General features: G+C 43.3%; 1 protein-coding gene across 5 annotated transcripts in view; it reads left to right on the top strand.

Annotated features, from left to right (window-relative positions):
- ECPAS (Ecm29 proteasome adaptor and scaffold) overlaps positions 1–12,702 on the top strand; it is a 99,315-nt gene extending 86,613 nt beyond the window's left edge. For all 5 annotated transcript variants that reach the window (XM_036090923.2, XM_036090921.2, XM_036090925.2 and 2 more), the window contains 12 exons: positions 878–944; positions 1,490–1,581; positions 1,663–1,729; positions 2,179–2,370; positions 2,951–3,159; positions 4,002–4,045; positions 4,142–4,334; positions 5,713–5,851; positions 7,782–7,887; positions 8,298–8,386; positions 10,849–10,920; positions 12,419–12,702. In XM_036090923.2, coding sequence (XP_035946816.2) covers positions 878–944; positions 1,490–1,581; positions 1,663–1,729; positions 2,179–2,370; positions 2,951–3,159; positions 4,002–4,045; positions 4,142–4,334; positions 5,713–5,851; positions 7,782–7,887; positions 8,298–8,386; positions 10,849–10,920; positions 12,419–12,558 — 1,410 coding nt within the window. In that variant the 3' untranslated portion in view covers positions 12,559–12,702. The remainder of the gene's footprint in view (positions 1–877; positions 945–1,489; positions 1,582–1,662; positions 1,730–2,178; positions 2,371–2,950; positions 3,160–4,001; positions 4,046–4,141; positions 4,335–5,712; positions 5,852–7,781; positions 7,888–8,297; positions 8,387–10,848; positions 10,921–12,418) is intronic.
- Positions 12,703–26,647: the final 13,945 nt, after the last annotated feature.

Raw genomic sequence — 26,647 nt, 5'->3', positions numbered from 1 at the left:
TAGTGTCTGACTTTTTTAGTGGGATCATTTCTGTCCCCTGGTTGCCGTGTACGTGCCCTCTGGGTCCCTGCCATGATCAGTCATTAATGGAAATGCTCGTGTAGGTATCAAGGCACGGATGGTGGTTTTAGGTGGTGATTAGCATTTTCACGGGGGCTAGCAGGTATTTGGCAAGAAAAATGTCTTCCTCTCCAAGGTCTTTCAAGGATCAGACCCTGTCCCCACACTTTAAAAGCCAACTCAGTTTTTCTCTTGACAAAATTAACACTTGCTTGCATTTTAACATTTTAGCATTTGTAGATCAGGAGAAAGTTAAAGACTGTGCATGAAGTTTAGCACCCAGAGGTAATCGCTATTAATATTCCACAGTGTTTTTCTCCAGTCTCTTTTCTGTGCACGTGTCTGTGACAGCGTCCTCTTTAATGGCCATGGGGTACTCTCTCATGTGGCTGTAGCATCATTTATATTAGTCCACAAGGAGCATTGGATTTGTCTTCAGCTGTTTTGATATTGAACAGAGCACTGTGATGAATGTCTTTGGACATATCTGAAGCTATTTCCTTTGGTTAAATTTTTAGAACTGGAACTGTTAGAACAAGGATGTCCAGGTTGACCTATGTGACCCTCCCAAAAGATTGTATTAGTTTTCTTTCTTCCTTGTAGTGTGTGTGAGAGCACACGTCTTCCTGCTGGAAGCCTTGAGAAAAAATCTTTGCATTGCATGCTTAAAATAAGGACCTTCCTCTTGCCAGATAGCAATCCTGTTAGGCTTCGTGTATTTCTCATCTTTAAATCACCGACACCTGAGACACGGTGGGTTTGAGAGACAGAACACTGTGACCATCAAATTTAGACCTTTGCCTTTGTAACCCTGTAGGGAGGCTGTGCTAGTGTCATCGTGTCGTTAACGACTCAGTGTCCCCAGGACCTGACACCTCACTCAGGTGAGTTTGTCAGAGCTGCGTGTGGTGCTACTTCGGTATGGCCATGTCTGTGTGACAGGGTTTTTAAAAAAATTAAGTGTCATTCAGACAGGCCTATGATCTTCTGTATGGTTTTTCTCCCTGTAAACTCCCCCTTCTGCCTTTGTTTCTTTGTTTGCAAGAGGTGCAGTGATGACCAAGTTTAACAAGTTTAGCACGTGTTCACTGTTTTATAAGTATTAGATTAATTCTTACTGGCTATAAAGAGGTAAGAGTATCTGCCATTTTGTAGGATTTGTTTACCATTTATACCTAATTTTACATCAGCATTTTTCTCTTCTTGGATTGACTCCTCGATGGGGCTAATGAACTTTATGTACCTAGCTCTCATTTTTGCAACTTTCCCCACGATATTCTAGACACAGATTGTTTAATTTTGTATTGGGCGAAAGGAAGCAAGTGCATAGTACACATGTAACATACAAGGGTTCTAAACAGGGTTAAGTTTGTTCTGGTTGAACATTTGGTCAACCAAGGATCAGATTTTTCTTCATTATTTTTGATAGGTAAACTTATGAGTGCTTTGCTTAGTGGCCTGACAGATCGGAACAGTGTAATTCAGAAATCTTGTGCATTTGCCATGGGCCATTTAGTTCGGGTGAGTTGAATTTCTTATTTAATTAAGTATTTATACTTTGATAATTATAAAGAAATAAATAGCGATTGTTTTCTTTTTCAGACCTCGAGGGATAGCAGCACTGAGAAACTCCTGCAGAAGCTTAATGGCTGGTACATGGAGAAAGAAGGTACCTTTATTTCCTTCTCTCTAGTATTTTTATTTTATTTTATTTACTAAATATTTATTTATTTTAGAGAGAGAGTGCACTCGTGAGTCGGGGGACAGAGGAAGGGGGGAGAAGCGGGCTCCCTGCTGAGCTGGGAGCCAGATGAGGGGTGGGCTCCCTCTCTCCACCCTGAGATCATGACCTGAGCCGAAAGCAAGAGTCAGACCGTTAACTGACTGAGCCACCCAGGCGCCCCTCTGTTATTTTTAATTTAGATGTTAACAGTCTAGTAAGACAATACAAATCGGGTCTTGCCGTCTGTGATATTATGTGCTTTGCTAGGAACACTGGATTGATGTTACTGATTTGTTTTGCTGTGGTGCGAGCTGAGCAATAGTCTGTTTACGTCAGTTAGTTACCCTAACCACAGTAAGTATCATAAAGATGACTCTATTTCTGCTCCTCTTCAGAACCCATCTATAAGACCTCTTGTGCTTTGACCATCCATGCTATTGGACGGTACAGCCCCGACGTGCTGAAGAACCATGCCAAAGAAGTGCTGCCTTTGGCATTTCTGGGCATGCATGAGATCGCCGAGGAGGAGAAATCAGAGAAAGAAGAGTGTGACTTGTGGACTGAAGTGTGGCAGGAAAACGTACCTGGTTAGTAATCAGTACCTGTGAATTCATCCCGTTTCTTAAGAACCACAGCTGGAGTTCTTACTCCTCTTTTTCATTTATAGACTCCTATAGTTACTTTCCCAGGACCTTAACGGTATGTGTCCCGTCTGGTTTTAAGCCTGTCCAAATTGCTGCCTTCTCAAGGTTGATGCTCAGCTCTTCTCTCTCCTCCCTCATTGCTGCCTATGTGAGAGAATAGAACCTCTGCCCCAGCTAAGTAGAGCTTTACTGATTTGAGTTGGGAGTGAGTGGTGATTTGATGTTGGCTTAGAGTATTATTTTAGAGTGAGGCTTCTCCTGTTCTTCACCTGCACATGTGTAAATGGATGACGACCATTTGCATGACACCCTCCTGTGGGCATATTCAAGTTCATAAAGTCCTACTGTTGTAAAGATATATCACAACACTATTCTCTTTCTCTTTCCGAGAGTGGTGTGATCTAACCGTTGAGAATTATTGCTTTAGACTGATGGTCACTGACTTTTTTTTCAGATTAAAAAAAACCCAGTTAATTCTTTTTGTCACTTAAAAGTTGCTTTGATTTTGCTTTTCATAACCTAGGTTCCTTTGGTGGCATTCGGTTATACCTGCAGGAGTTGATTACCATTACCCAGAAGGCTTTGCAGTCTCAGTCTTGGAAAATGAAAGCCCAGGGTGCAATTGCCATGGCATCAATTGCAAAACAAACCAGCTCCTTAGTACCTCCATATCTGGGAATGATCCTGACCGCATTACTGCAAGGCCTAGCTGGAAGAACATGGGCAGGAAAGGTAAAGGAACCATTCATGCCCAGTTAAATTTAAGGTATCCTTAAAGGATTATGACTTCATCTTTCATTTTCTATAAAAATTAGAATCTGGTTTTGTGGGATGTCAGATGGATTGTTTTTGTGAACCAGATTTCCTAGCCAATGGGAAGCTTTGGGTAAACCTTGTCTGATTAAATATGCTATTTCATCAAAGTGTAACCCACGTGTTTTTGAATACTGCACAGTAATGCTGGGGGTTGATTTTTATTTATCATGTTCAGCTTTCCAAGAGAGGTCTTAAATCACTTGGTTGCCATTTTGTCCCTGTTGACCTCATGAACGGATCAGGATTGGGCACATGTGAAATTGAGTAGCAAGGCAAGCTGTGTCTAAACCTGGAGCTGAGGATGCCCATCTCTGAGGCCTGCGAATTAGTCACGTTACACACAAGGGTGCTAGTGGGATACTTACAGTGAACCCTCCGTGGAGGAGATGAGATTGTGGCAGCATATCACAATGTCCCTGATGTTGTCCCAGTCAGTAGTGGCCAGCGCTGTACTGGAGGAGAGGCGTGGACTGGGAATCAGCCTTCCGTGATTGGCACATCCACCTGTTGACTTTGGGCAAGTCAGGTCTCTAGGCTTTATGAAATGGAGATGAAGACAGTTGTCCTGCTCTTGTGGTTTGGAGTACAAGTCTGTAGATATGCTTGTTAAATAGTAAAGTGCATTAAAGATAAGATGACTCCGGTTAATTTTTGTCCTCATAGTTATTAAGTATTCCTGAGGTACTGGAGTCATAGTACGTGGGATGGAAATGACACCTGTGTGCTTAACAGTGTTCCCTCATCTTTCAACCCTTTAGGAAGAGCTGTTGAAAGCCATTGCCTGTGTGGTGACAGCTTGCAGGTAAATGTTCTTTCAGTGAAGATGCCATTTCTTAAGCTGAACCCCAAAGCTGAAGTCCTTGTTAACTGTCCCGATGCGTTTGTGTGGCTCCCATAGTGCAGAGCTGGAAAAGCCTGTGCCCAATCAGCCCAGCACAAAGGAGATTCTCCGGGCTGTTCTGAAGGAGTGTTGCAAAGAGAATCTTAAATACAAGATCGTAGCAATCAGCTGTGCGGCGGATGTCTTGAAGGCCACCAAAGAAGACAGATTCCAGGAGTTTTCTGACATTGTCATACCTCTCATCAAGAAGGTAGTGATCACCTCTATTCTCTCAGGTCTCGTTTAGACTTAAAACTAAAATTTAGAAAGAAAGAAAAGGAAGGAAGATTTTCCTGGCATCCTCTTTACTTATTTTATTTGGATTAGTGTAGCTGCAAATAGGAAATCCCAAAGTCTCATGGCCTCAAACAAGATAGAGTTCTGTCTGTCACGTAATAGTTGAGGCTCTTCCCAGCTCCGCCTTCCCTGGAGTGTGGCCATTGTCACCGTGGTGCGCGGTGTCCCTGCCTTCCGGGCGGGTGGTGGCAGAGGAGATGGAGGGAGGACGCAGGGTCGAAGTCGGCACATCTCTTCTCCCTCAAGGAGAGTTCTCGGACATTGCTGCATGGCCCTGGCACTTCTCTTTCATCGGCCAGTGCTTCACCAGCTAGCCACCGTTCTGCACAGGAGGCCGAGGAAGGCAGTCCTCCAGGTGTCTGCCCTCCGTCTGCCCTCCGTGGGACGATGGGAGAATGGCTGGTTCTTCTTAAGCAAAGCAGAAAGATGAGTTTGTTGCAGGGGTTTCAACCTGCACACGGGGAAACTCAGGGTTATGGGGACAGTGACTTCCAAGAGTGAGTGTCGGAGTGAATGGACGGTCTCTGACGTAGTGGTGATACGCTTTGCCCTTTAAGGGTGTGCAGAGGCCAGCCCAGGCATCCTGCAGTGAGTACACGGAGCTCAGTGGGCCACTGCTCATTGTCTCTGCCGTGTATTGAGGGACTTTGGTCAAAAAGACTTTGGGTTCATTTGGAAAATGAAGTACTCATTTGTAAAGCTTGGGCACTGGTTCAGAGAAAAAAAGTTACCGTTTATTATCTTTTTTTTTGTGAAACACGAAATATTTTAAATAGCATTTTTATTTCTTGTGTTGCTGCGAATCTGCGGTTTTCTTTCAACAGTAAGGCTGTTTAAATAATTTCTGTTACATAATGATAGTACATGGATTTGGGAGACTTGTGTTTTCAATTGATTATATCACCAGCTAGCTGGATGAGTCATTTCTCAGCATGTTTCCCTTTCTTTATTAAGAGAGAGTTTGGATTTAGAGGATTATTACCAAGTTCTTGCATCTTTAACCCCATGATTCTAATGCAAGTCTTTTTATGTTATGTTTAAAATCCTACATACACAGTATTTTTTTCACCTTTCCTAACAGAGTCCTTTAAAGGATTTTCCAAATTTATTAGAGAGGTGTAGTATTTCTGTAACAATCTTTTTTTTTTTTTTACAAATAGGAAGGCCCGTGGTAGAGAATTTAGTATTTAGTTCTTGGTTAACATCTACTCTGGTACCCTGACTGTTTTGCAGTACACCTGTAACTTTGACGGAAAATAAGTTTTGCTTTCCTTTGCTTTGATGTATCCTAGAACTCCCCTGAAAACACTGGCGTTCGGACAACCAAGAATGAAGATGAGAATGAGAAGGAAAAGGAGCTGCAGCTGGAGTCTCTGCTGGGAGCCTTCGAGAGCCTGGGCAAAGCCTGGCCCCGAAATGTGGAGACCCAACGTAAGCACACGGCCTGCATTGGAAGAAGTGCTGTCACCAGAGGTTACTGAATGAGAGCAAGGATGTTCTGTGTGCCAGATCACAGTTACCGTTTGTTGTGTAGTGAGGATCCGGTGTAAATAGTACTCCTACGTGAGCAGATGATCTCGTTACTACTCTTACCGGGTTGGCGAGGGCTGCTGCAGGAGCAAAGCACCGCGGGCTGGGTGGCTCCAACGACGGAAATGATTTTCTCACGGTTCTGGAGGCTGGGCGTCTGGGGTCAAGGGTTTTTGGCAGTGTTGGCTGCTTCTGAACCCTCTCCCCTTGGCTTGTAAATGGCCGTCTGTGTCTGAGTCCTAATCCCTTCTTATTACAAGGACACCAGTCAGACTGGATTGAGGCCCACCCTAATGAGCTCTTTACAGACCCTGTCCCTGTCTTTCAGTACGGTCACCTTCTGAGGTAGTTGGCGTTAGGACTTCAACGAATTTGGGGGACACAGTTCAACCCGTAACAATCATGATACATTTTATGTAGATAGTTTGGCCATAAAAAGAATTCTGGTACTCTTTACCTAAATGCTCTGTTCTGAGGAATCTGTAGAATTTTCACTAGTGGGTTCTTTCCATCTCGAAATTAAGGGCCTTGTTACCAAATCTTCAGTAAAGAGGTGAAATCTGTATTTCACTGAGAAACTTGCAACTTTTTGAGAGATTTTTAAATTGAACATGTATTTCCAAAGGATTAAGTAAATAACCACTAAACCTTTGTTGTTGATTTAGTTGTAGTTCATTCATAGGGCCTTAGTCGGGGATGAATCTGCTCCTAAGTTGGCCTGGTGTTGCTTCCTGCAGCGCACCCTGCTGAATATCTCCGTGTTCTCAAATGTTACACAGACCATTACTGATTATTCAGGACTGGACATGTCTAAACTCAGACTTAAGGTTGTCTTTGAGCCTTGCCATCTTTGTGTGAGCTTTTTACGGCCTATTTGCTACGTACTGGAAGGATTTTCCAAAAGATGGAGCTTTGTTAAGTGGCCTTATTTCTTGGTATTACGTTGACTACCGCAGCGGAAGTTCACTTTATTGACACCATTAGGACTCCTAATTTTTGCTTGATAGGTAGAAAAGTTAGTGTAGCGAATTCTATAAAAAAAGATGACATACATCTCAAAACAAAGCAGTTTATTTTCATAGAAGGCATAGGAATGTACATTCATTTGCTAGTTATTGAAGGGAGGGCCAAGGCCTGTGAGAAATGAACTGTTCCACGCTGGCTTCTTACGCACATCTACAGTTTCCGGTTTCTGGTTCTTTATAGTGGAAAAGGAACTTACAGTTTTTTACGAAACAAATCAAGTGCAACAGAATTCTTCTAGATTTTTACCACCATTCATCATTTGTGAACCATACTAAATTTTACAGCATTTAAGAAATAACTACTTTGTTGAGCTTTATACTCCTTTTCATCAGTTAGCATAATAGTAATTATGTAATTATAACAAGTGCAGTTGGCATAACATGTTTGGAATAGGCATTGTTGTCTCTTGATAAGCCAACCAGGCGCAGAAGCTTGGACGTGTCCCAAGTCGAGTTCCCTGCCTCCCGAGTTCTGCTTTCTCTGGCTGTCACTCGGGGTATCTTACAGGGAAAGGTAGTGTGGTTAAGATTCTGTGTTCGTTCCTTGGAGAGCCAACATTTTTGAACAGGGGTAGGGTGGGGGGTGTTCCTGGCCAGGAAATTTGGGAATTGGGCACAAAGTCAGGCTGAAATTTTTTTGAGATTTCATGGCTTTAATTAAAGGCATTTGCTATTTTTTTCCTCTCTCCTGCTCTCCTTTCCCTGTCCCTCTGTCCTTCTCTGCTCCAATTTCTCTCTGTCCCTGTCTATGTCCCCCACTTGCTCTGTCTCTTGGCCCTGCCCATTCTCTGCCCTGCTCTCCCCAGGTTGTTACCGTTGGGAGCTGTGCAAGTTGCTATGTGAACGGCTAAAACTGAGCACGTGGAAAGTGCAGCTAGGAGTCCTACAGTCCATGAACGCCTTTTTTCAGGGGTAATTTTACTTCTAGTTCACTCATTTGTTTGTCTCTCCTGCCCCAGTAGCATTTTATAGCGAATCAGTGGAATTATTTTATTTAATTAATTTTATTAACATATAATGTATTATTTGTTTCAGGGGTACAGTTCTGTGATTCATCAGTCTTACACAATTCACAGCGCTCACCATAGTACATACCCTTCCCAATGTCCATCACCCAGCCACCCTATCCCACCCACCCCCCTCCACTCCAGCAACCCTCAGTTTGTTTCCTGAGATTAAGAGGGAATTCTTTTATTTTAAAACTGAAAAGCTGCAGTGATATCAGAAAGTGATATATGCAGATAGAAATTATTTGTGCCCGAAAGGTTTTAGAATGTTTCTTCATAACTAGCAATTTGTATCTTGTTTTCTGATTTGTACAGATTAATGATTTTGGAAGAAGAACATGCAGATCCTGAGGCTTTGGCTGAAATTCTCCTTGAAACTTGTAAATCAATCACATACTCTTTAGGTGAGTGTGGTGAACTGACAGTGGTTAGGAGTCCTCTCATTTTTTTTTTTTTTTAAAAGATTTTATTTATTTGGCAGAGACACAGCGAGAGAGGGAACACAAGCAGGGGGAGTGGGAGAGGGAGAAGCAGACTCCCTGCTGAGCAGGGAGCCCGATGTGGGGACTCGATCCCAGGACCCTGGGATCATGACCTGAGCCGAAGGCAGACGCTTAACGACTGAGCCACGCAGGTGCCCCAGGAGTCCTCTCATTTTAAAGTTCAAGGAGTGAAGCTTCAGATGTTCCCTCCCTTGTGCTCGGAGCTAGATTTATGGAACAGCTGCTGAGCTACTTCATCTACTTGACCTTGGCCCCACACTGTGGTATATTAGTCTGGAGCCGTAATTTAGGATTTTAACCCCTAGATTGGGAAAACGTTTGTGATAGTTTTTTTTTTTTTTTTACCCTTACTTGGAAATAATTTCAAACTTACAGAAAAGCTGCAGTTATAGTACATATAGCTGTATATCCTTTTTTAAAAAAGATTATTTATTTGACACAGAGAGAGCGAGAGCACAAGCAGGGGGAGTGGCAGGCAGAGGCAGAGGGAGAAGCAGGCTCCCCACAGAGTAGGGAGAGCCCGATGGGGGGCTCGATCCCAGGACCCTGGGATCATGACCTGAGCCGAAGGCAGTCGCTTAACCACTGAGCCACCCAGGCGCCCAATATCTGTATATCCTTTACCCAGAGTCACCTGTTAATATTTTGTGTCAGTTACTTCATCATTTGTACTTCCGTGTACGTATTTTTTTCTGGAGCCGTTTGACAGCATGTCGCTGACGTCGTGCCCTTTTACTCCTGAACTCTTCAGTGCGCCATCTTCCGTACCATCTCAGTACCGTTACCAGCCGTAGGTCGTATGACGCTGGCGCTGTGGGCTTAACCACATTTTTTCCATTTATATTTTAGGTTCAGTTGATTTGACAGTGTTCTTTTATAGACTTTCTCCTCCTCCCCTCCAGTAAGGAATCCAGGATTATTCACTGATTTTAGCTGTTGTGTCTTTTTAGTTTCCTTGAGTCTAGGACACTTCCTCAGCCTTCCTTTACCTCACGTGACAGTGACAATTTTGAAGAAAAGCCCCCCCTCCCGCCCCACCGGCCTTGTTGAAACTAGTGTTTCTCATTTGGTGTTTGATGTATGCTCACGATTGGATCCAGGTTATGAGTTCCCAGTTGGGATACTCCGAAAGTGAGGCTGTGTGCTCTCACTTCAAGAGGCATAGAGTGTTCATCTGCCCTACTTGGCGATGTTAATTTTGATTACCTGGTCAAGGTACTACTCAGTTTTCTTTATTGTATAGTTACTAAAGTTCTCCCTTGTGTCTGATAAGCAGCCTGTGGGAACACACTTTAAGACCATTCAGACACCCTGCTCCTCTTGTAAAGTGTGTCTAACCAGCAGTCAGAAGATACTCCAAGACCATGCAGATACACTGCTCCTTTTCAAAACATCCTCTTTAGACCATGCATCCGTGGTTTTTCCCTGAACCAGCTTTTACTAAGATGATTTTCCGACTCTGGTGCTTTCTCCATATCTACCATTTGGCAGTTGGCATCCTCTTGTAAACAAGATCCCACCTCTCCCTACCTCTTTATTTATCTGTTAACAGTACTGATTTGTGGATTTTCTCCCCCCCCGCACCAGTTTATAATTAATTATTTTCCTTAATTAATTTTTTGCTCAAATTGTTCCAGATTTGGCCAGTGGAAGCTCCTTTAAGCTGATTCCTATGTCTTATTGGCAGGTCACTGTCATCCTTTTAGGCACCTCTGTACTTCGTAGCATAAAAAGGATGTTATAAGCTCACCCTGTGCTTTCCTTGCCTCAGGTTTGGCTGTGTATTAATTTTTTCCGTAGACAGTTTCACCCTGAACAAGATGCTGTGTCTAGAATAGACACCAGAGACGCCTCTTCCAGTTGCACCTCTTGGAGGTAGCCTGCCTTCGAATAAAAAACTGGCTGCTAAGACACTAGTCTCTGCAGGGTCTCAGCCAGGTGTCCCTGATTGCCCTTAGCCCTCTGGGTTCTGTAATGTTCTCTGATAAAATGAGGAAGTCGTGCAAACCTAAAGACCTTTCTTAGGTATCATGTGACGACAGCTCTGTGTTTGAGATAGTGTCCTTTGATTTCTCACTTCTAAAATGGGTCCTTGAAATATTGCCATCTGTTGTGGTGATTGGTATATTGGATATATGACAGTTTTTTGTTTTTTTTTTTAAGTAAGGAATATGGACATGTAACGCATTTCAAGTATTTGATGATAATGAGCAAAGTGAAGCTTACTTAAGAACAGGTGTATCTTTCCCTGAATTTGTAATTTCTGAATATCTTTCTTCCAGTAACACTAACTTAATCTTGGAGGTTCTGTTTGTAAGGCGTATAAAACAAATAATGTGATGAATATCTGATTTTCTTCTTAGAAAATAAGACCTACTCATCTGTGAGAACAGAAGCTTTATCTGTGATAGAATTACTGCTTAAAAAACTTGAAGGTGAGTTCTTTTTTTTTTTTTTTTAAGATTTTATTTATTTGACAGAGAGAGACATAGCAAGAGAGGGAACGTAAGTAGGGAGAGTGGGAGAGGGGGCGGAAGGTGAGTTCTTGATTCTTCTGATTGGAGAAGGGCCAGAAAGCCAGGATACTTTATGGCATATATTTTAGAAATTTTTTCCTGCTTTTGTTTTTAATAAGTGTATACTCTAAAATACAAATTAGTACACGGACATGTGAGTGAGATCTACAAAGCTAAAACCTTTAAATTTTATTAAGTGTTTAAATTTGGTACTCTTTCATTTTATATACTTTTAATGTATTATGAACCTACAGTTACGTTGAAATAAAAAAGTTCCGTTTCCACCATGACTCCTGATGTAATCTGGGTCACTTCCAGTGGCAGAATGGGGCTCCCAGTACACACGCCAAGAAACAGAGTGATCCCTGAAGAGTGGGGTTGGGAAAACATTTTAACACTTAACCTACCCAACTCATCAAATTTGACAGCAGTTTGCTTAATCTTATTTTTTTCCTCTTTTCCTTTTTTTTTTTTTTTTAAACCTTTTATGAAGAAGCAGATTTCTTCTAATGGTAAAAGAAAACTGCTCTAATTTTCTCCAGTGGGGTATTTCAAAAGGAGGCCACTTTTGTTCTTTCTCTTCTTTTTTAATTATTCTAAGCCTATAGATTAAGAATGGAGAAGATGGAACAGTTTCCTCTAGAGTCTTTATTTGCTATTTCTACTTGTCTTTCTCTCTGCTTAGCAATTAAAGCACCCACCTTAAGGTTCCATGAAGCAGACCTTTTAGACTCAGTAACACTACACACCTCATCATCTTTTCCTTGTTGAAATAAAAGAGCTAGGCACTTAGTCACATCACTGAATTTTCACAGTTAGCCAGATACATACGAATGTATTCTAGATGAGGAAAATGAGGCTAAACAGCAAAACAATTTGCTTGAAACCTTATCACTAGAAAGTGGCAGAACCTCATAGACAAGATTTAGGATCTGGTATACTTTCTGAGTTTCTAAAATTTTCAGTATGTATATAGATTTCTGGTGCTTTAAAGAAAGGAGTAATTGTTGTTGTCTGTTGTCTGTTCAGACTGACTTGGCCATTATGAAATTTATTCAAGATTTTTTTACTGAGCATATTTTATAAAGAGTTTTTTTTTTGTGTTAAATGGCTTTTTTGTTACTGTGTGCTTTGCCTTGATAACTCCTCCTTCGCACTTTGCTTCAGCATCCCTAGATTGTCTTTGTCCCACCAGTACTGGGGCAGAGGATGAAACTCCCTGACATGCTCTCAGATTATTGTCAATAATTACGTTTTGAGACAACTCTTGAACCTGTTCTATACCAAACTGTTATCAGGGGGTTGCTTTGCATTTATTTGGGGGATAGGCTATATGGAAGAAAAGCAGAAAGAATAGTTTTAGGTTTTTTGCTTGCTTGTTCTATAAGGATTCTATTTTTCTTCTTTTTCCATTCAGAATCTAAACAGTGGGAAAGTTTGACATCTGAGTGCAGAGTGCTCCTAATTGAGTCTTTAGCTACTATGGAGGCAGACAGCAGACCTGAGCTGCAGGAGAAAGCATCATTACTGAAGAAAACACTTGAAAATCTGGAATAAATTAGAAGGGGAAGAAAGAAACAAGTGCCATGTTCATTGGGGGTTGAAATGGTGGTATTCTTTGAAAAACCAAGTGGGGAAAAGTAAAGATTAATCTGTAGCATGCATCATTCCTTGGCTGAAATAAAAAAAAAATGCCTTAAATTTTGTTCCTTACTAGCTTTATTTTACTTGATTTTTTTTTTTTTAAAGATTTTATTTATTTATTTGACAGAGACAGCGAGAGAGGGAACACAAGCAGGAGGAGTGGGAGAGGGAGAAGCAGGCTTCCCACGGAGCAGGGAGTCCAGTGTGGGGCTTGATCCCAGGACCCTGGGATCGTGACCTGAGCCGAATGCAGACGCTTAACGACTGAGCCACCCAGGCACCCCTATTTTACTTGATTTTTAAAAGTGTCTGGGCCTAGTGAGCTTAATGGGACCTTGGATGTTTGAGAGGTGGTTGTTGGTGAAACTGACGGAAATAGTTATGAAAAGAATTAAAGCTGTTAGTAAAGCAATAGGCAGAGTTGCAGAGCAATCTGGATAAAAGTTTTAGAACTGCATCCAAAGTAAATCAAGTTACTTCAGGAAGGGACTCTCTAACTCACTTAATTTAACCCCCTTGTTTTACACCTCGGGGAGGCTAGGAGATGACATAGCTTCCGACCTGCGGCCTGTGCCGAGGCTGGGACCCAGGGTTAGATGCCCTGCCTAGTGCTGCCCCTGGTCTGCCCGAGAAGCTCCTGAGATGAGGCGTGCACAACAGTCCTTGCCCCGGAAGCCGACCGACCCATTATCTGAGTACCATGGGATTCCTGAAACTCTGAAGCTGAACACTGAACACATCGTTTAGATGATCAGTTTTTAGAAGATGATTGTTTAGCATCTTCACAGTTGAAAGAGAGACTTTGATCTCCATGTGATCCTTCCGATCGTCCTTTTACAGGCAGATGAAAATACTTTAGGACAAGATTGCTTCTTCTGTCTGTATCTGTGGTTGCATACTTTGCAAAAGCCAAATCAACAACAAAATCATGACCGCTTTGGTTTAGACCATTTATAATCTCAAAACTGTGAAGATGACTTAAAATTTTCCACCCATTTTTAGGCTAACAGTATGATTATGGAATAGGAGGGCAAACCTCTTAATTAGCCATTTGGGAATAACATGATATCACTCAAAGTAAACAACTGCAGCTAGGGTTTTTTTGTTTGTTTTTTGTTTTTACTGCTCTACCCCTGCCTAAGGGTGTAGGGTCAGGGGGAAAACCAAGTCTAACGCAAGTATTTATGGTCAACTGACAACTCTAGCTCACCTTGGATTCCAAGCACAAAATTGGGTTTTACAGTTTCCACGGTGGAAACTCCATGGTTATTATTTTTGGTGGTCTCTATAGACCATTGTATTGACTGTGACCAGAATAAAAATAACTTCTTACATCTTGACCCAGAAATTGTGTGTGTGTGTGTGAACGAATATAAAATCTTTAACTGAAATAAATGTTTTGTGAAATAATATACACTCTTCACTTATCTTAGCCAAAAGGCCGAGAAGCGATAATAATACACACTCTTAACTATGTGTAATATACTTTGATCCCCCCCACAACCATTTTAAATGCTCTTCAGACCCACTAAATTCATTTCCTGACTTATAAATGTGTTGCAATGCGCAGTTTGATAAAACATCCTCTTAGATGATACTAAATAATAATTGTGGGTTTTAGTAGCATTATGAATTGTAAGGAGCTTCTCATGGACTCCCACTTAAGAATGACTTGTGCCTGAGGGGAAAAATCCACTTTGGCTATTTTTCAGAAAGCGTGTGGCCTCATAGAATTTGGTGTTTTCCAGTTCAGTATTTCCCCCTCTGCTGAGTGCCCTCTGACTTTGATTTACAGGACCTGGGATACGCCTCTGAGGCAAGAATGCCATGCAGGTCAGCTGTTTCTGAAAGAGGATGAGGGCAAGAATTGTGCTCTCGGCTCATATGGAGTGTTTCACCTCATCAAGTTTTATGCTTTTTAAACTTTTTGTTATTCACTACTGGGAATTTCCCATGGTGCTGAGAGTGGTGCTGACTCTTAAACCTTTGTGCGCAGTGCTGTTGAGTTCATTTATTGTCGCTTTCTATAAGCACAATTCCGATTTACACTCTTAATGCCTTCCCCTCGACCAGCCAAGTCATTGGCATGACTGGTAATGTGAGATCATGGTGTCCCATTGCAGCTTGTGTTGGGTGGGCACATATTTGTTAAAAGGATTAATAACTGAGAGTTTGTCATTTTGGGATGTTGGTGAACCAATGGCGAAAGGACCCACGCGTGTTTATGTCTTTGGCCCTCATTCTCCAAAGCTCTCTGGAACGGATTTTTATTATTTTGTCCCCCTGGGAATATTCAGTGCTACCTGTCATACAAGCATCTGATTTGGAGAGCCTAATTACTGAACACCTTACTCTTGAAATTAGTGCACTTAGGTCGAGCTTCGCAAAATTATTAGGTATGTGAAAAGGAGGGACCCGAAGTTTGGCAATTGGAAATCAAAACAATGAAAGTAGCATAAAGCTGTGTTTTCGGTGAGAAAAAGCAGGAGTTTCTTTAATGAATGTTTGTGTCCCATTTACAACTGCCTGTGACGGTTTACCTGCCGGTAAGACTGACCACCGCCAAATCCCCAAGGCTCTCCCCTTCCATCTTTTCCTTGTGTGTGCACCAACAAGAAAAAAAGATGTGACCTTGTTGATCGGGGCTCTCGTAGCGACTGCACTGTGTGGCCTGCCCTTTGGGGGGCATTTCTGCGGGCTGTTGCCACAGTCTACTCATGCTGCTGGTTAGGTACAGGGGGTTATTTCGACACTGGAACTCATTGTAATGTACACACCGCTGTTAAATGGATGTATATGTAACAGATTTTTGTATTTTATACGCGAAGTCTTCATAGACTCCTTTGCAATATGTGTTGAGCTAGTTAAGCATGTGATCGACCTGTTTGAAAGGAACATCCTACCCATGCCCAAGAAGATACTAAGTGGTAAATAAAAGCTGCATGATCAGTTCTTTTGAAGGAGTGCACTGATTTTTACTGGTTCTCTAGGGAAATAGTTCAACTTCCAGGGAATTGACTGGTGACATTTTAAAAACCGAAAAAGGCCCTATTGCCTGCCATGTCCTGAGCTACGTCCCCGAAGCAGACATAGTTGGCTTAACTGGAAGTCCCAGAGCAAAGCAGAAACAAAGGCAGGACACCTGAAAAAAGGCAATCAAATACTTGGAGAGAAGTAATCGTTGAAAGATAGATTATTTATTTATATTTGAGAAAAGTAATCCCAGGTGAACACATAGAAACAGGCAGTTCTGCTTTTGACCAAGATTGATGGACATGGCTATGGACATAAAATGTCAGACGTCCTGTGCGGTAAGCTGCCAGACAAATCTTGACACTGGAAGATGCGCTTGAGAGTTACCTTGCTTTATCTGTAGTCAGAGCCAACAAGCCTATGTCGTTCTCTTCTGCTTCCTTTTCCCCTAAATGCAGGTTCCAGTTTGATGGATTGGATTGCCTTTTTTTTTTTTTAAGTGGGAAATCATAATGCTACAAAAATTGGAAACAATCAGCCTTTCCAACAATGCCTATTTAAAATTTTAAGTGTTTATCTTAAGAAATGACACATTTTTACATTTAAGGACCGTTGATGAAGTTGCCTTTAAAATACAAAAGACAGGGAGAAAACAGGTAATGGTTGAAGGATTCCTAATTTTTGTTTGGGTATTCCTGAAAAGAGTATTTTAAAATCAGTTTTGGGTATTAGCAGTTAGATATCTAATTCTATTATGCTACTTTTGATTCCAGACCTGTCTTCAAATACAAAATCTCTTCTAAACATCAGTTGAAGCAAATATTTTTTGAATATTTGTTTTATTTTATTTCAACACTATAAAGATTTCCACTGTTTTTAGCCTCCAAGATTTCCAGTGTGATAACTGGTCATTCAAATTGTTGTTTCCCTAGATGTATCCTTTTTTTCTGGCTTCTTCCATGATTTTCTTTATTTTTGGATTTCAGCACTTTATGATATGCCAAGGTGTACTTTTTTTGGTATTTATCCTGCTTGAGGTTTGCTTAGATTTTGGACTTATGTCCACACACACAAAAAAATTTTGGTGCTTCACCAAATTTTGGATATTTGGGGCCATTATTTACTCAAAAGTTTTGGGTTTTTTTTTCTGTGCTATTTGCTCCCTCTTCTCTTCCTGGGACTCCCAATTAAAGCTATGTCAAATCATTTGATTCTGTTCTAGGGGCGCCTGGGTGGCTCGGTCGGTTGAGTGTCTGACTCTTGATTTCAGCTCAGGTCATGATCTCAAGAGTCCTGGGATAGAGCCCTGGTCCCATCAGGCTCCGTGCTCAGCAGGGAGTCTGCTTGAGGATTCTCTCTCTCCATCTCCTTCTGCCCCTCCCCCTGCTTGTGCTCTCTCTAAAAAAAAAAAAAAATCTTTAAAAATATCATCTGATACTGTTCTACAGATCTCTGAGGCATTTAAAAAAAAAATCTGTGTTTAAGTTCACTGACTTTGTTTGCTATGCCCATTCTGATATTAAAGACCATCCTGTGAATTTTTATTTCAGATATTGTTTTAAGTTTTAAAATTTCCGGGCGCCTGGGTGGCTGAGTCGTTAAGCGTCTGCCTTCGGCTCAGGTTATGATCCCAGGGTCCTGGGATCGAGCCCCACATCGGGCTCCCTGCTCAGCAGAGGGTCTGCTTTTCCCTCTACTCCTGCTCTCTCTCTCTCACTCTCTCTCAGATAAAATCTTTTTTAAAAAGTTTTAAAATTTCCATTTGATTCTTTTTTATATTCTTTTCCTAATATTTCCAACCTTTCCATTCATTACGAGCTTAATTTTAAAGTTCACAAAGCATACTTATAATAACTGCTTTTAAGTTCTTGTCTGATGGTGACACATCTGGGTCATCTTGGGTTTGGTCTCTGTTGATTGTCCCCTGCCCCACCCCCGCTGACCCACCTTTTCCTGGTTCTTCATATGTCCAGTGTTCTGAGATTATATCCTGGACATTGTGAATGTTATGCTGAAGAAAATCTGGACTCTATTAAATATATTCCTCCAATGAGGTGCTTTTCTTTTGGTAGGCAATTAACAGGCTTAGACTCAAACCGCAACATACCTTACCTTTGGAGGGTAGCAGTTCATATGTCAGTTCAATCTTTTTTTTTTTTTTTTTTCTTAGCGGACCTGTTTGCAATCTACTCTGCAACATGTGTGGTTTCAGAGGTCAGCCAGAGACTTGGGCAGAGTTTACACGTAGAATGTGGAGCTTCCCCATCTGCCTTTTTTCTTTCCTGAATTTTCCCTTCACTTTCTGTCTTGGGCTCTGCCTCCCTCAGGTTGAAAGGAAGTTGTTTTCAATGAGAACATCAGCTCTTCTTGGCCCCATTTTGGCTGTGTTTCACTTTAGACGAAAGCCACAAATCCAGGAAGCTCACCGTATATTGATCCCTTACATGTTTTAGCTCTCTTCCAAAATCTGCCTTTGTTGACTCTCTGGAGCCCTAAGAGAATTGGTTTTTGTAGTTTGTCTAGAGTTTATAGTTGTTATATTATGTAGGAGGGTTTGTCTTTGGGGAAGTTTATAAATTACATTAAACTAAATATACTTCTCCCATATGATCCAGCAGTCATACTCCTTGGTATTTACCCACATGAATTGAAAACTTATGTCCACACAAAAACCTGCACGTGGATGTTTATAGCAGCTTTATCCATAATTTCCAAGACTTGGCAGCAACCAAGATATCCTTCAGTAGGTCGAATGGATATGTTAACTGGAACATCCAGACAATGGAATATTTTCCAGCACTAAAAAGAAATGAACTATCAAGCCCAAAAGAGATATGGAGGAACTTAAATGCATATTATGGAGTCAAAAAGACCTGAAAAGGCTACATACTCTGATTCCAACCACATGACATTCTGGAAAAGGCGAAACTATGCAGACAGTGGAGGGGGGAAAAGATGGCGGAGGAGTAGGGGACCCTATTCCAACCGGTCCCCGGAATTGAGCTGGATATCTACCAGACCACTCTGAACACCCATGAAATCAGCCTGAGATGTAAGAAGATAGATCTGGATCTCTACAAACAGAATATTGCGGGCGGTTGGTTTCCAGGTCCAAAGCGTGATTCCGTGGGCAGATATTGGAGGATAAACGGCAGCGGGAGGGTGCCTGGCTGTGGGGATCCTACACCGCTGGTGAGCGAACGCCTCCCAAGCTGGGGACCGGGCACAGACTCGCAGACCAGTAGCAGTGGGGAAAGGACTTTAGGGCAGCTCCCCCAGACGGAAACCTGGAGCGGCGGGGTCACGCGCGTGAACTGGGAGCAGCTGGCAGTTTTAGAAGCACAAAGGGCAGAGACGTGCCCCAACTTGGAGGCAGGACTGGGGGCGCTGCGGAGGGGCGCACAACCCAGGACGCTGCAGTTTATAGCAGCACGGACAGAAACGGAGACGGTGTGGCCTGGAGAGCTCACTGAAGAACAGACTGCGGTCTCTCTGCTCTGAGGCAGAGGGTTGGAAACGGTCTCTTCTGCTCTGACTCTCGGAAGGGACGTGGAAAGCCTCCAGGGAAAGCTGTCAGAGAACAAAAGCCCCCCAAAACCAGTTTTCACTGAGCCCATCCCCCGCCACAGGGGGCAGGGCAACTCTGCCCAAACAGGTTTGCCTGAGTAACAGCACGGCAGGCCCCTCCCCCAGAAGACAGGCTGGGAGAACAAGAGGCCAGCAACGCTAAGGTCCCTAGAAAACAGGTGCATCTTGCTTGGGTTGTGGTCAATAATTTGGACTCTATACATTCCCTCAACCATCCTTCAACAGAATGACTAGGAGGAGGAATGCCCAAAATAGGAAAGACTCAGAGATTATGATTTATGCTGCAGATTTACAAATGGATGCAGATATAACCAAGATGTCAGAGATGGAATTCAGGCTAGCCATTGTGAAGACAATAGCTAGAATGGAGAAATCAATTAATGGCAACATGGAGTCTCTAAGGGCAGAAATGAAAGCTGAATTGACAATTTAAAAATGCTATCAATGAGATCCAATCTAATCTAGATAATCTAACAGGGTAGGCGAGGAGAAGAATGAATTAGTGACCCAGAAGACCAATTAATAGACAAAAAGGGAAAAGAGGAGGCCAGGGAAAAACAACTCAGAATCCATGAAAATAGAATCAGAGAAATAAGTGACACCATGAAACGTTCCAATGTCAGAATTCTTGGGATTCCTGAGGGGGTGGAGAGAGAGAGAGGACTAGAAGATATATTTGAGCAAATCGTAGCTGAGAACTTCCCTAATCTGGGGAATGAAACAAACATTCGTGTCCTAGAGGCAGAGAGGACCCCTCCCAAGGTCAAGGAAAACAGGCCAACACCCCGGCGTGTAATAGTAAAACTCGCAAATCTTAGAACCAAGGAAACCATCTTAAGGGCAGTTAGGGGGAAGAGATTCCTTACGTACAGAGGGAGGAACATCAGAATAACGTCAGACCTGTCCACAGAGACCTGGCAAGCCAGAAACGCCTGGCAAGACATATTCAGGGTACTAAATGAGAAGAACATGCAGCGAAGAATACTTTATCCGGCAAGGCTAAAGCCATCAGGGAGATTCAAATCAAAACCACATTGAGATACCACCTTACACCAGTTAGAATGGCAAAAATGGACAAGGCAAGAAACAACAAATGTTGGAGAGGTTGTGGAGAAAGGGGAACCCTCTTACACTGTTGGTGGGAATGCAAGTTGGTACAGCCACTTTGGAAAACAGTGTGGAGATGCCTCAAAAAATTAAAAATAGAGCTACCCTATGACCCAGGAATTGCACTACTGGGTATTTACCCCAAAGACACACCGATTTAGTGAAAAGAAGGGCCATACGCACCCCAACGTTCATAGCAGCAATGTCTGCAAAAGCCAAACTGTGAAAAGAGCTGAGATGCCCTTCAACAGATGAATGGATAAAGAAGATGTGGTCCATATATACAATGGAATATTACTCAGCCATCAGAAAGGATGAATACCCAACTTTTACATCAACGTGGATGGGACTGGAGGAGATTATGCTAAGTGAAATAAGTCAAGCAGAGAAAGTCAATTATCATATGGTTTCACTTATTTGTGGAACATAAGGAATAGCATGGAGGACATTAGGAGAAGGAAGGGAAAAATGAAGGGGGGGAATTGGAGGGAGAGATGAACCATGAGAGACTATGGACTCTGAGAAACAAACTGAGGGTTTTGGGGGGGTGGGGTGGGGGGATGGGTTAGCCTGGTGATGGGTATAAAGGAGGGCACGTACTGCATGGAGCACTGGGTGTTATACAAAAACAACGAATCGTGGATCACTACATCAAAAACTAATCATGTATTGTATGGTGACTAACATAACATAATAAAATAAAATTAAAAAAAAAAACAAAAAAAATACTATGCAGACAGTAAAAAGATCAGTGGTCACCAGGGAGGAGTAGGGAGGGAAGGATGAACAGGACAGAGAATTTTTAGGCAAAGAAAGTATTCTGTATGATACTACAATGATGGTGTGTGACACCATAGTGAATCCTAATGTAAACTCTGGCCTTTGGGTGATAATGATGCATCAGGTTACGTTCACTGATTATGACAAATGTCTGACAAATGTTGATAGTGGGGGAGGTTGTGTGTGTTTTGGGGCAGATGAGATATGGCAGATCTCTACTTTCTGCTCAACTTTGCTGTGAACCTAACACTGCTCTGAGAAATAAAGTTAAAAAATAAATTATTTTTTAGATAAATCCGAAGGTTTTATAGGTTTATTTTGGATTACAAAGGTAATAAATGCTTTTTGCACATATGACAAAATTTTTAAAGATGAAAAGAAAGATCACCTATATGCAACTATCCAAAGATAGTATTTGTTAATTTTTTAAATTAATTTTTCTTTTTTTTTTTCTTTCTAGAGAGGGAGAGGGAGGGGCAGAGGGAGAGAGAGAATTTTAAGCAGGCTCAATGCCCAGCATGGGGCCTGACCCTGAGATCATGACCTGAGCCCAAATCAAGAGTTGGACGCTTGGGGCGCCTGAGTGGCTCAGTCGTTGACCGTCTGCCTTCAGCTCAGGTCATGATCTCGGGGTCCTGGGATCGAGCCCCACATCGGGCTCCCTGCTCAGCAGGGAGCCTGCTTCTCCCTCTCCCACTCCCCCTGCTTGTGTTCCCTCTCTCGCTGTGTCTCTCTCTGTCAAATAAATAAATAAAATCTTAAAAAAAAAAAAAGAGTTGGACGCTTAACCAACTGAGCCACCCAGGCCAGGCGTCCAGTATCTGTTAATATTTTAATGGCTACCATTCTAGGAATAATAGCAATGACATAATTATTAATAAAAGAATTAATGAAATGTTATTAATTTTTAATTAAATGTATTTAGTGTTAGGCAACTATTGACCTTCTGATGCTACATTAGGAGGAGGATCTGCTTCTGGACCTCAGCTGACTGTGGGTAACTGAAACAGTGGAAAGGGAAACCATGGTTAGGGAGGACACAGCCTTTCACAAACATTACCCTTAAATAGCCTGAATTCCTGACCCAGACATCCATGAGATAAAAGAAAATGCCTACTGTTTAAAAGCACTAAGCTTTGATTACTTTGTTATGCAGCAATAGGACATTGATACTTCGGAGAATAGCTCAGTTTTCATACCATGTTGGGAAATCATTCAGCACTAGCTGCTATAGGGGCCGGAAGCATGTTCGGTTAGTGTTTTCACTCCTACGTACAGACCTCAGAAATGTGCGTACACGTACCCAAACACATACGCATGCAGGGTTATACAACATTACTTGAAATAGCCAAAGAGTAGAGACAATTCAAATATCTCACAATAGAACAGTGGATAAATAAAGTGTTCTGATCATAAAATAGACTAAAATACAGCAATAAAAATGGGCAAACTGGAGCCACACATCAACATGGATCTTGCAAGGATATTGTGGAGGGAAGGAAGCCAAACAGAGTATAACGCACACTGCATGATGGCACAAAATCAGCAGGCAATGTTCTACGTGTACTTGAGAAGGATGTGCGTGTGCGTGTTGTTGGGTGGGGTGTTCTAGAAATGGTGTTCAGTCTATTTGCTTTACAGTGCTGTTCCAGTCTTCTCTATCCTTCTTGAGAGGCTGTCTAGTTGTTCTATCAGTTATTGAGAGCTGAATATATTAATGTCTTCAACTGTTATTGTTGAATTGTCTACTCATCCCTCTAATTCTGTCAGTTTCTGTTTCAAGTCTTTTAGGGCTCCTTTCTTTTTTTAAGATTTTATTTATTTGAGAGAGAGAAGAGAGCGTGAGCAGAGAGAGAGACAAGCAGACTACGAGTGTGGAGCCCAAGACAGGGCTCGATTCCACGACTCGAAGATTACGACCCAAGTCAAAATGGGGCTCTGTGTTTTAAGTGCCTCTATATGGATTTACACTTGTTATGTCTTCTCGATGGATCGACCCTTCTATCATTATTAAACACAGGCCATACTTTCCTGTTCCTTTGCATGTCTCATCATTTTTTTGTTGAAGACTGGACATTTAAGTAATATTACGTGGAAACTCTGGAAATCAGATTCCCCTCATTCAAGAGTTTTTGTTAGTGCTGTTTCCTTTTTTGGTGATTTCCTGAACTAATTCTCTGACGTCTCAATGCTTTATTGTATGTGACCACTCAAGGCTCTGCTCAGTTAGCTTCGTGGTCGGCTAGCCATGCACCCATAAGTTCTCCATTCTGGTAGTTACTCCTATTCCTCCATTACCCAAAGCTCTGTTACCCAAGACTGTTGTGTTTATAGGACTTCAGCTGAAATTTTGGAAGTAATAGAGGTAGTAGAGAATCGCTAAGACCAGCCAACAATCTAAAATTCAATATGACATACCAGTATTTAAATAGATCCTTAGCCTTCCCTGTTACAAAATATTTCTCATTGGCTAGTTTCTCTGCATTCCTTTTAGTTCTCAAGATTTCTAGGCTCTCTTCCTAATTCTCTCTCCAGTCTCTTCTCTTCCAGTGTTCCAAACCCTTCTGAAGAAGCCAGGATTGAACTTTACAATCCTATAACTTCATTTTTAAGAGGATTAATTTAGTTCCCTTTATCACAGTCTTTTCCCGTTTACATGAGCCTGGGCCCTGCTTTCACAATGAAACAGCCCCTTGGAGGTGTTTTTCTAAATAAAAGGAGAGGAGATAATTATGCCTCTTTGGAACGGTGAAGTGGCTAGCATAGTTTTGCTATTAAACAGCAGTTTTTCCTTTAAGTTCTTTTGTTTGGTTTTGTGAGAAATTATTCTGTAAGCCTCTTTCATCTCTACTGTTTTTTATAGAAACTTCTGCTTCAGTTTTGAAGGTATCACTTTAATATAGTAATTTTGTGTCTTGCCAGAAAATATTTTATTTATTTATTTATTTATTTATTTATTTATTTATTTATTTATTTATTTATTTAGAGAGCGAGAGAGAGAGAGAGAGAGAGCACGCAGTGGAGGGGCAGAGGGAGAGGGGGAGAGAGAGAATCTTAAGCAGACTCCACGCCCAGAGCTGAGCCCAAAGCAGGGCTTGATCTCATGACCCTGAGATCCTGACCTGAGCCAAAAATCAAGAGTCAGACACTTAACCAACTGAGCCACCCAGGCAGTCTTCAGAAAAGAATTATTTTTGTTTATTGATCAAAATAACAAAAGTGGACTCAAGATTTTGCATCAGGATTCATTTAGTTTACTGGTTATGTCACTACTGTTATTAGAATTTTATTGTTCCCTTCATGTAAGTTCTGCACTGTTCTTACTAGAGTCATTCTAAGATTTCTCAGAATTTTAATATAATTGATAATGGCATCTTTTTCTGATCACTATATCTTTCAACTGGCTACAAGAAAATTACTGATTTTTATTTATCTGTTACTATTGCTGGGGAACAGTTTTAATTGGATCTCGTCTTTTTAGACATAAAATCATATAGTTTGCAAGTTATCTCCTTTTCTCCAATATCAATGCCTCTCATTTCTACTTAATATCTCATTGTCAATCTTCTAGCAAAATTATTGTTGCATTGTTGCCTGGTGATAGATTTATTGTGAGCACTGATGTTTAGGAGAGTAGAATTTCAAGATGAATTTTATGAAAACTGTGAAGTCATTAACTCTGTGTTGTTTCCTGTGTCTTACAGTCAAACGAGCCCATTGGGTGTAGCAGGTTTAACCAGTTCAAGCTTATCACGAATGGGCCACTCTAGCCCATTATCCCCAAAATGTCATTCTACAACTTAATTAGCTCTATTGTTAGTTACTTCTTTTCCTAAGGAGGAAAAAAAATCTGCTTATTCATGTGGTATGCCCAAGTTCTGGTCGTTCTTTATCTGGCGTGTCCATTCACCCTCGGTGATCCAGAGTATGTGAACTGTCATAAGGACACAGGAAAGATGGAAACTGCATACCTTGCAAAAAGAACATGGTAACAAATGTACCTGCTGTCCACGCACAACTAAAGTAAACTACCCCCCCTGCCCCCCCGCCCCCAAACAGGATTCGGTTTATTCTGCCTCGGGAAGGTGGTCCTGAGGGTGGCAGGTGCCACCCTGTCGCAGGTGAAGGGCCCAAGGGCCAGGCAAGGCCAGTGGCAGGAGAGGTGGGTGAGGCTAGGCTGAGGCCCGGCAGCGGTGGTGGGCCGCAGGGCAAGGGCCCTTGCTGCCCAGGGTGAAAAGCACAGGCTGGGGCCGGCTCACGGCAGCAGGACAAGGGCACCCCAGGAAGTGAGACGCAGGGTCACATGACATACACCCCACACAAGCAACATGACTCCTGAGTCGGCCTGTGGACAGTGTGCACACATTCACAGGCCAGAGAGACCCCCCCACCTCGGCTGGACACACGGACACCACGGTGGTATCATACAGACTACGAGGACACGTGGCCCTACGGGACACGTGGCCTTGATGGCCGCAGGAGTCGACCCAGGTCACCAAGCGCACTGGGATCGTGAGGAGAGGGACGTTGGGGCCGGTCTGGAGGCGCGTGGGGGCGGCACCCACGCAGACGCTGGGGGCTGGGTCTGTGCCACACTTCGTCCGGCCGCTTCCCCGCGTCCTCGTAAATGACGAACACCACGGCCCTGTCCAGGCTGACCGGGCGCGGGCGGGGCCAGTGCCCTTGCGGAAGGCCTCGAGCCCCTCATTCCTCAGGCTCTGCCAGCCGCACCCCCACCGGCTCGGTGTCAGTGCGCCCCCCGACCTGGCATCCCGGGGTTGCTGGCGTCCGCAGGAGTGTTCCAGAAGCCATTGGTTACACCTGCGCGAGCTCCCAACCCCGGGTGATTGATCAGCGGCTTCCCGCGCGCGGCGGGGCGACTCCTCGGTACCAGCTGCGCGGGGAGGTCGTGACGAAGCACCGGGTGGCCTGTGGGGGGCCGGGGGGGGGCTCTGCTTTGGCCCGGTGGCCACGAGGCCCCCGAGGGCGCCTTCGGCCCTTGTTCGCGCGCACTCTCCCTGCCCCGAGCCAGGCTCCTCTGCACTTTGGGTTGGGGCAGGGCTGGTCGGGGGTGCACTTCACCCTGCTGGTCCGGCTGGGGCACGGCCCGTCCTGCCGTTCCGGGCGCCCCGCACGTGCTTGCTGCGGGGACCGGCGGGCAGCCTCGGGGGTGGCGCCGCAGGCCGGGGTGAGGCCGCGGGACAGGCCCGGACGCCCGGGCTGCGCACCCGCGCCGCTGGCCTCCCGGGCCCCCCCGCCCCCCCGCCCCCCGGCCCCGCTGCCCCGCTGCCCCGCTGCGTCGCCGCCTCCTAGGCCTGCGGGGACCGCCCGGGGCCCCAGATCCCCGCCCGCCGCTGCCGCCGGGACTTGGCTCCAGGAGCGGTGGGGCCACGTGCAGGGCCAGCCGCTCCGGAGCGAACATTTTTTATGGACTCTGCCGGTAAGTTGGAGACATTTTGTCCCTGTAACACTAGCTACTGAAGTATTTTAGAACAAGGACGTTCTCCTACATATATGCACTATGGAGTTATGAAGATCAGGAGATTTCACTCCG

The sequence above is a fragment of the Halichoerus grypus genome, chromosome 14 (assembly GCF_964656455.1).
Source record: "Halichoerus grypus chromosome 14, mHalGry1.hap1.1, whole genome shotgun sequence".
NCBI classification, from domain to species: Eukaryota; Metazoa; Chordata; class Mammalia; order Carnivora; family Phocidae; genus Halichoerus; species Halichoerus grypus.
This window is presented reverse-complemented; position numbering and strand designations above follow the sequence as displayed.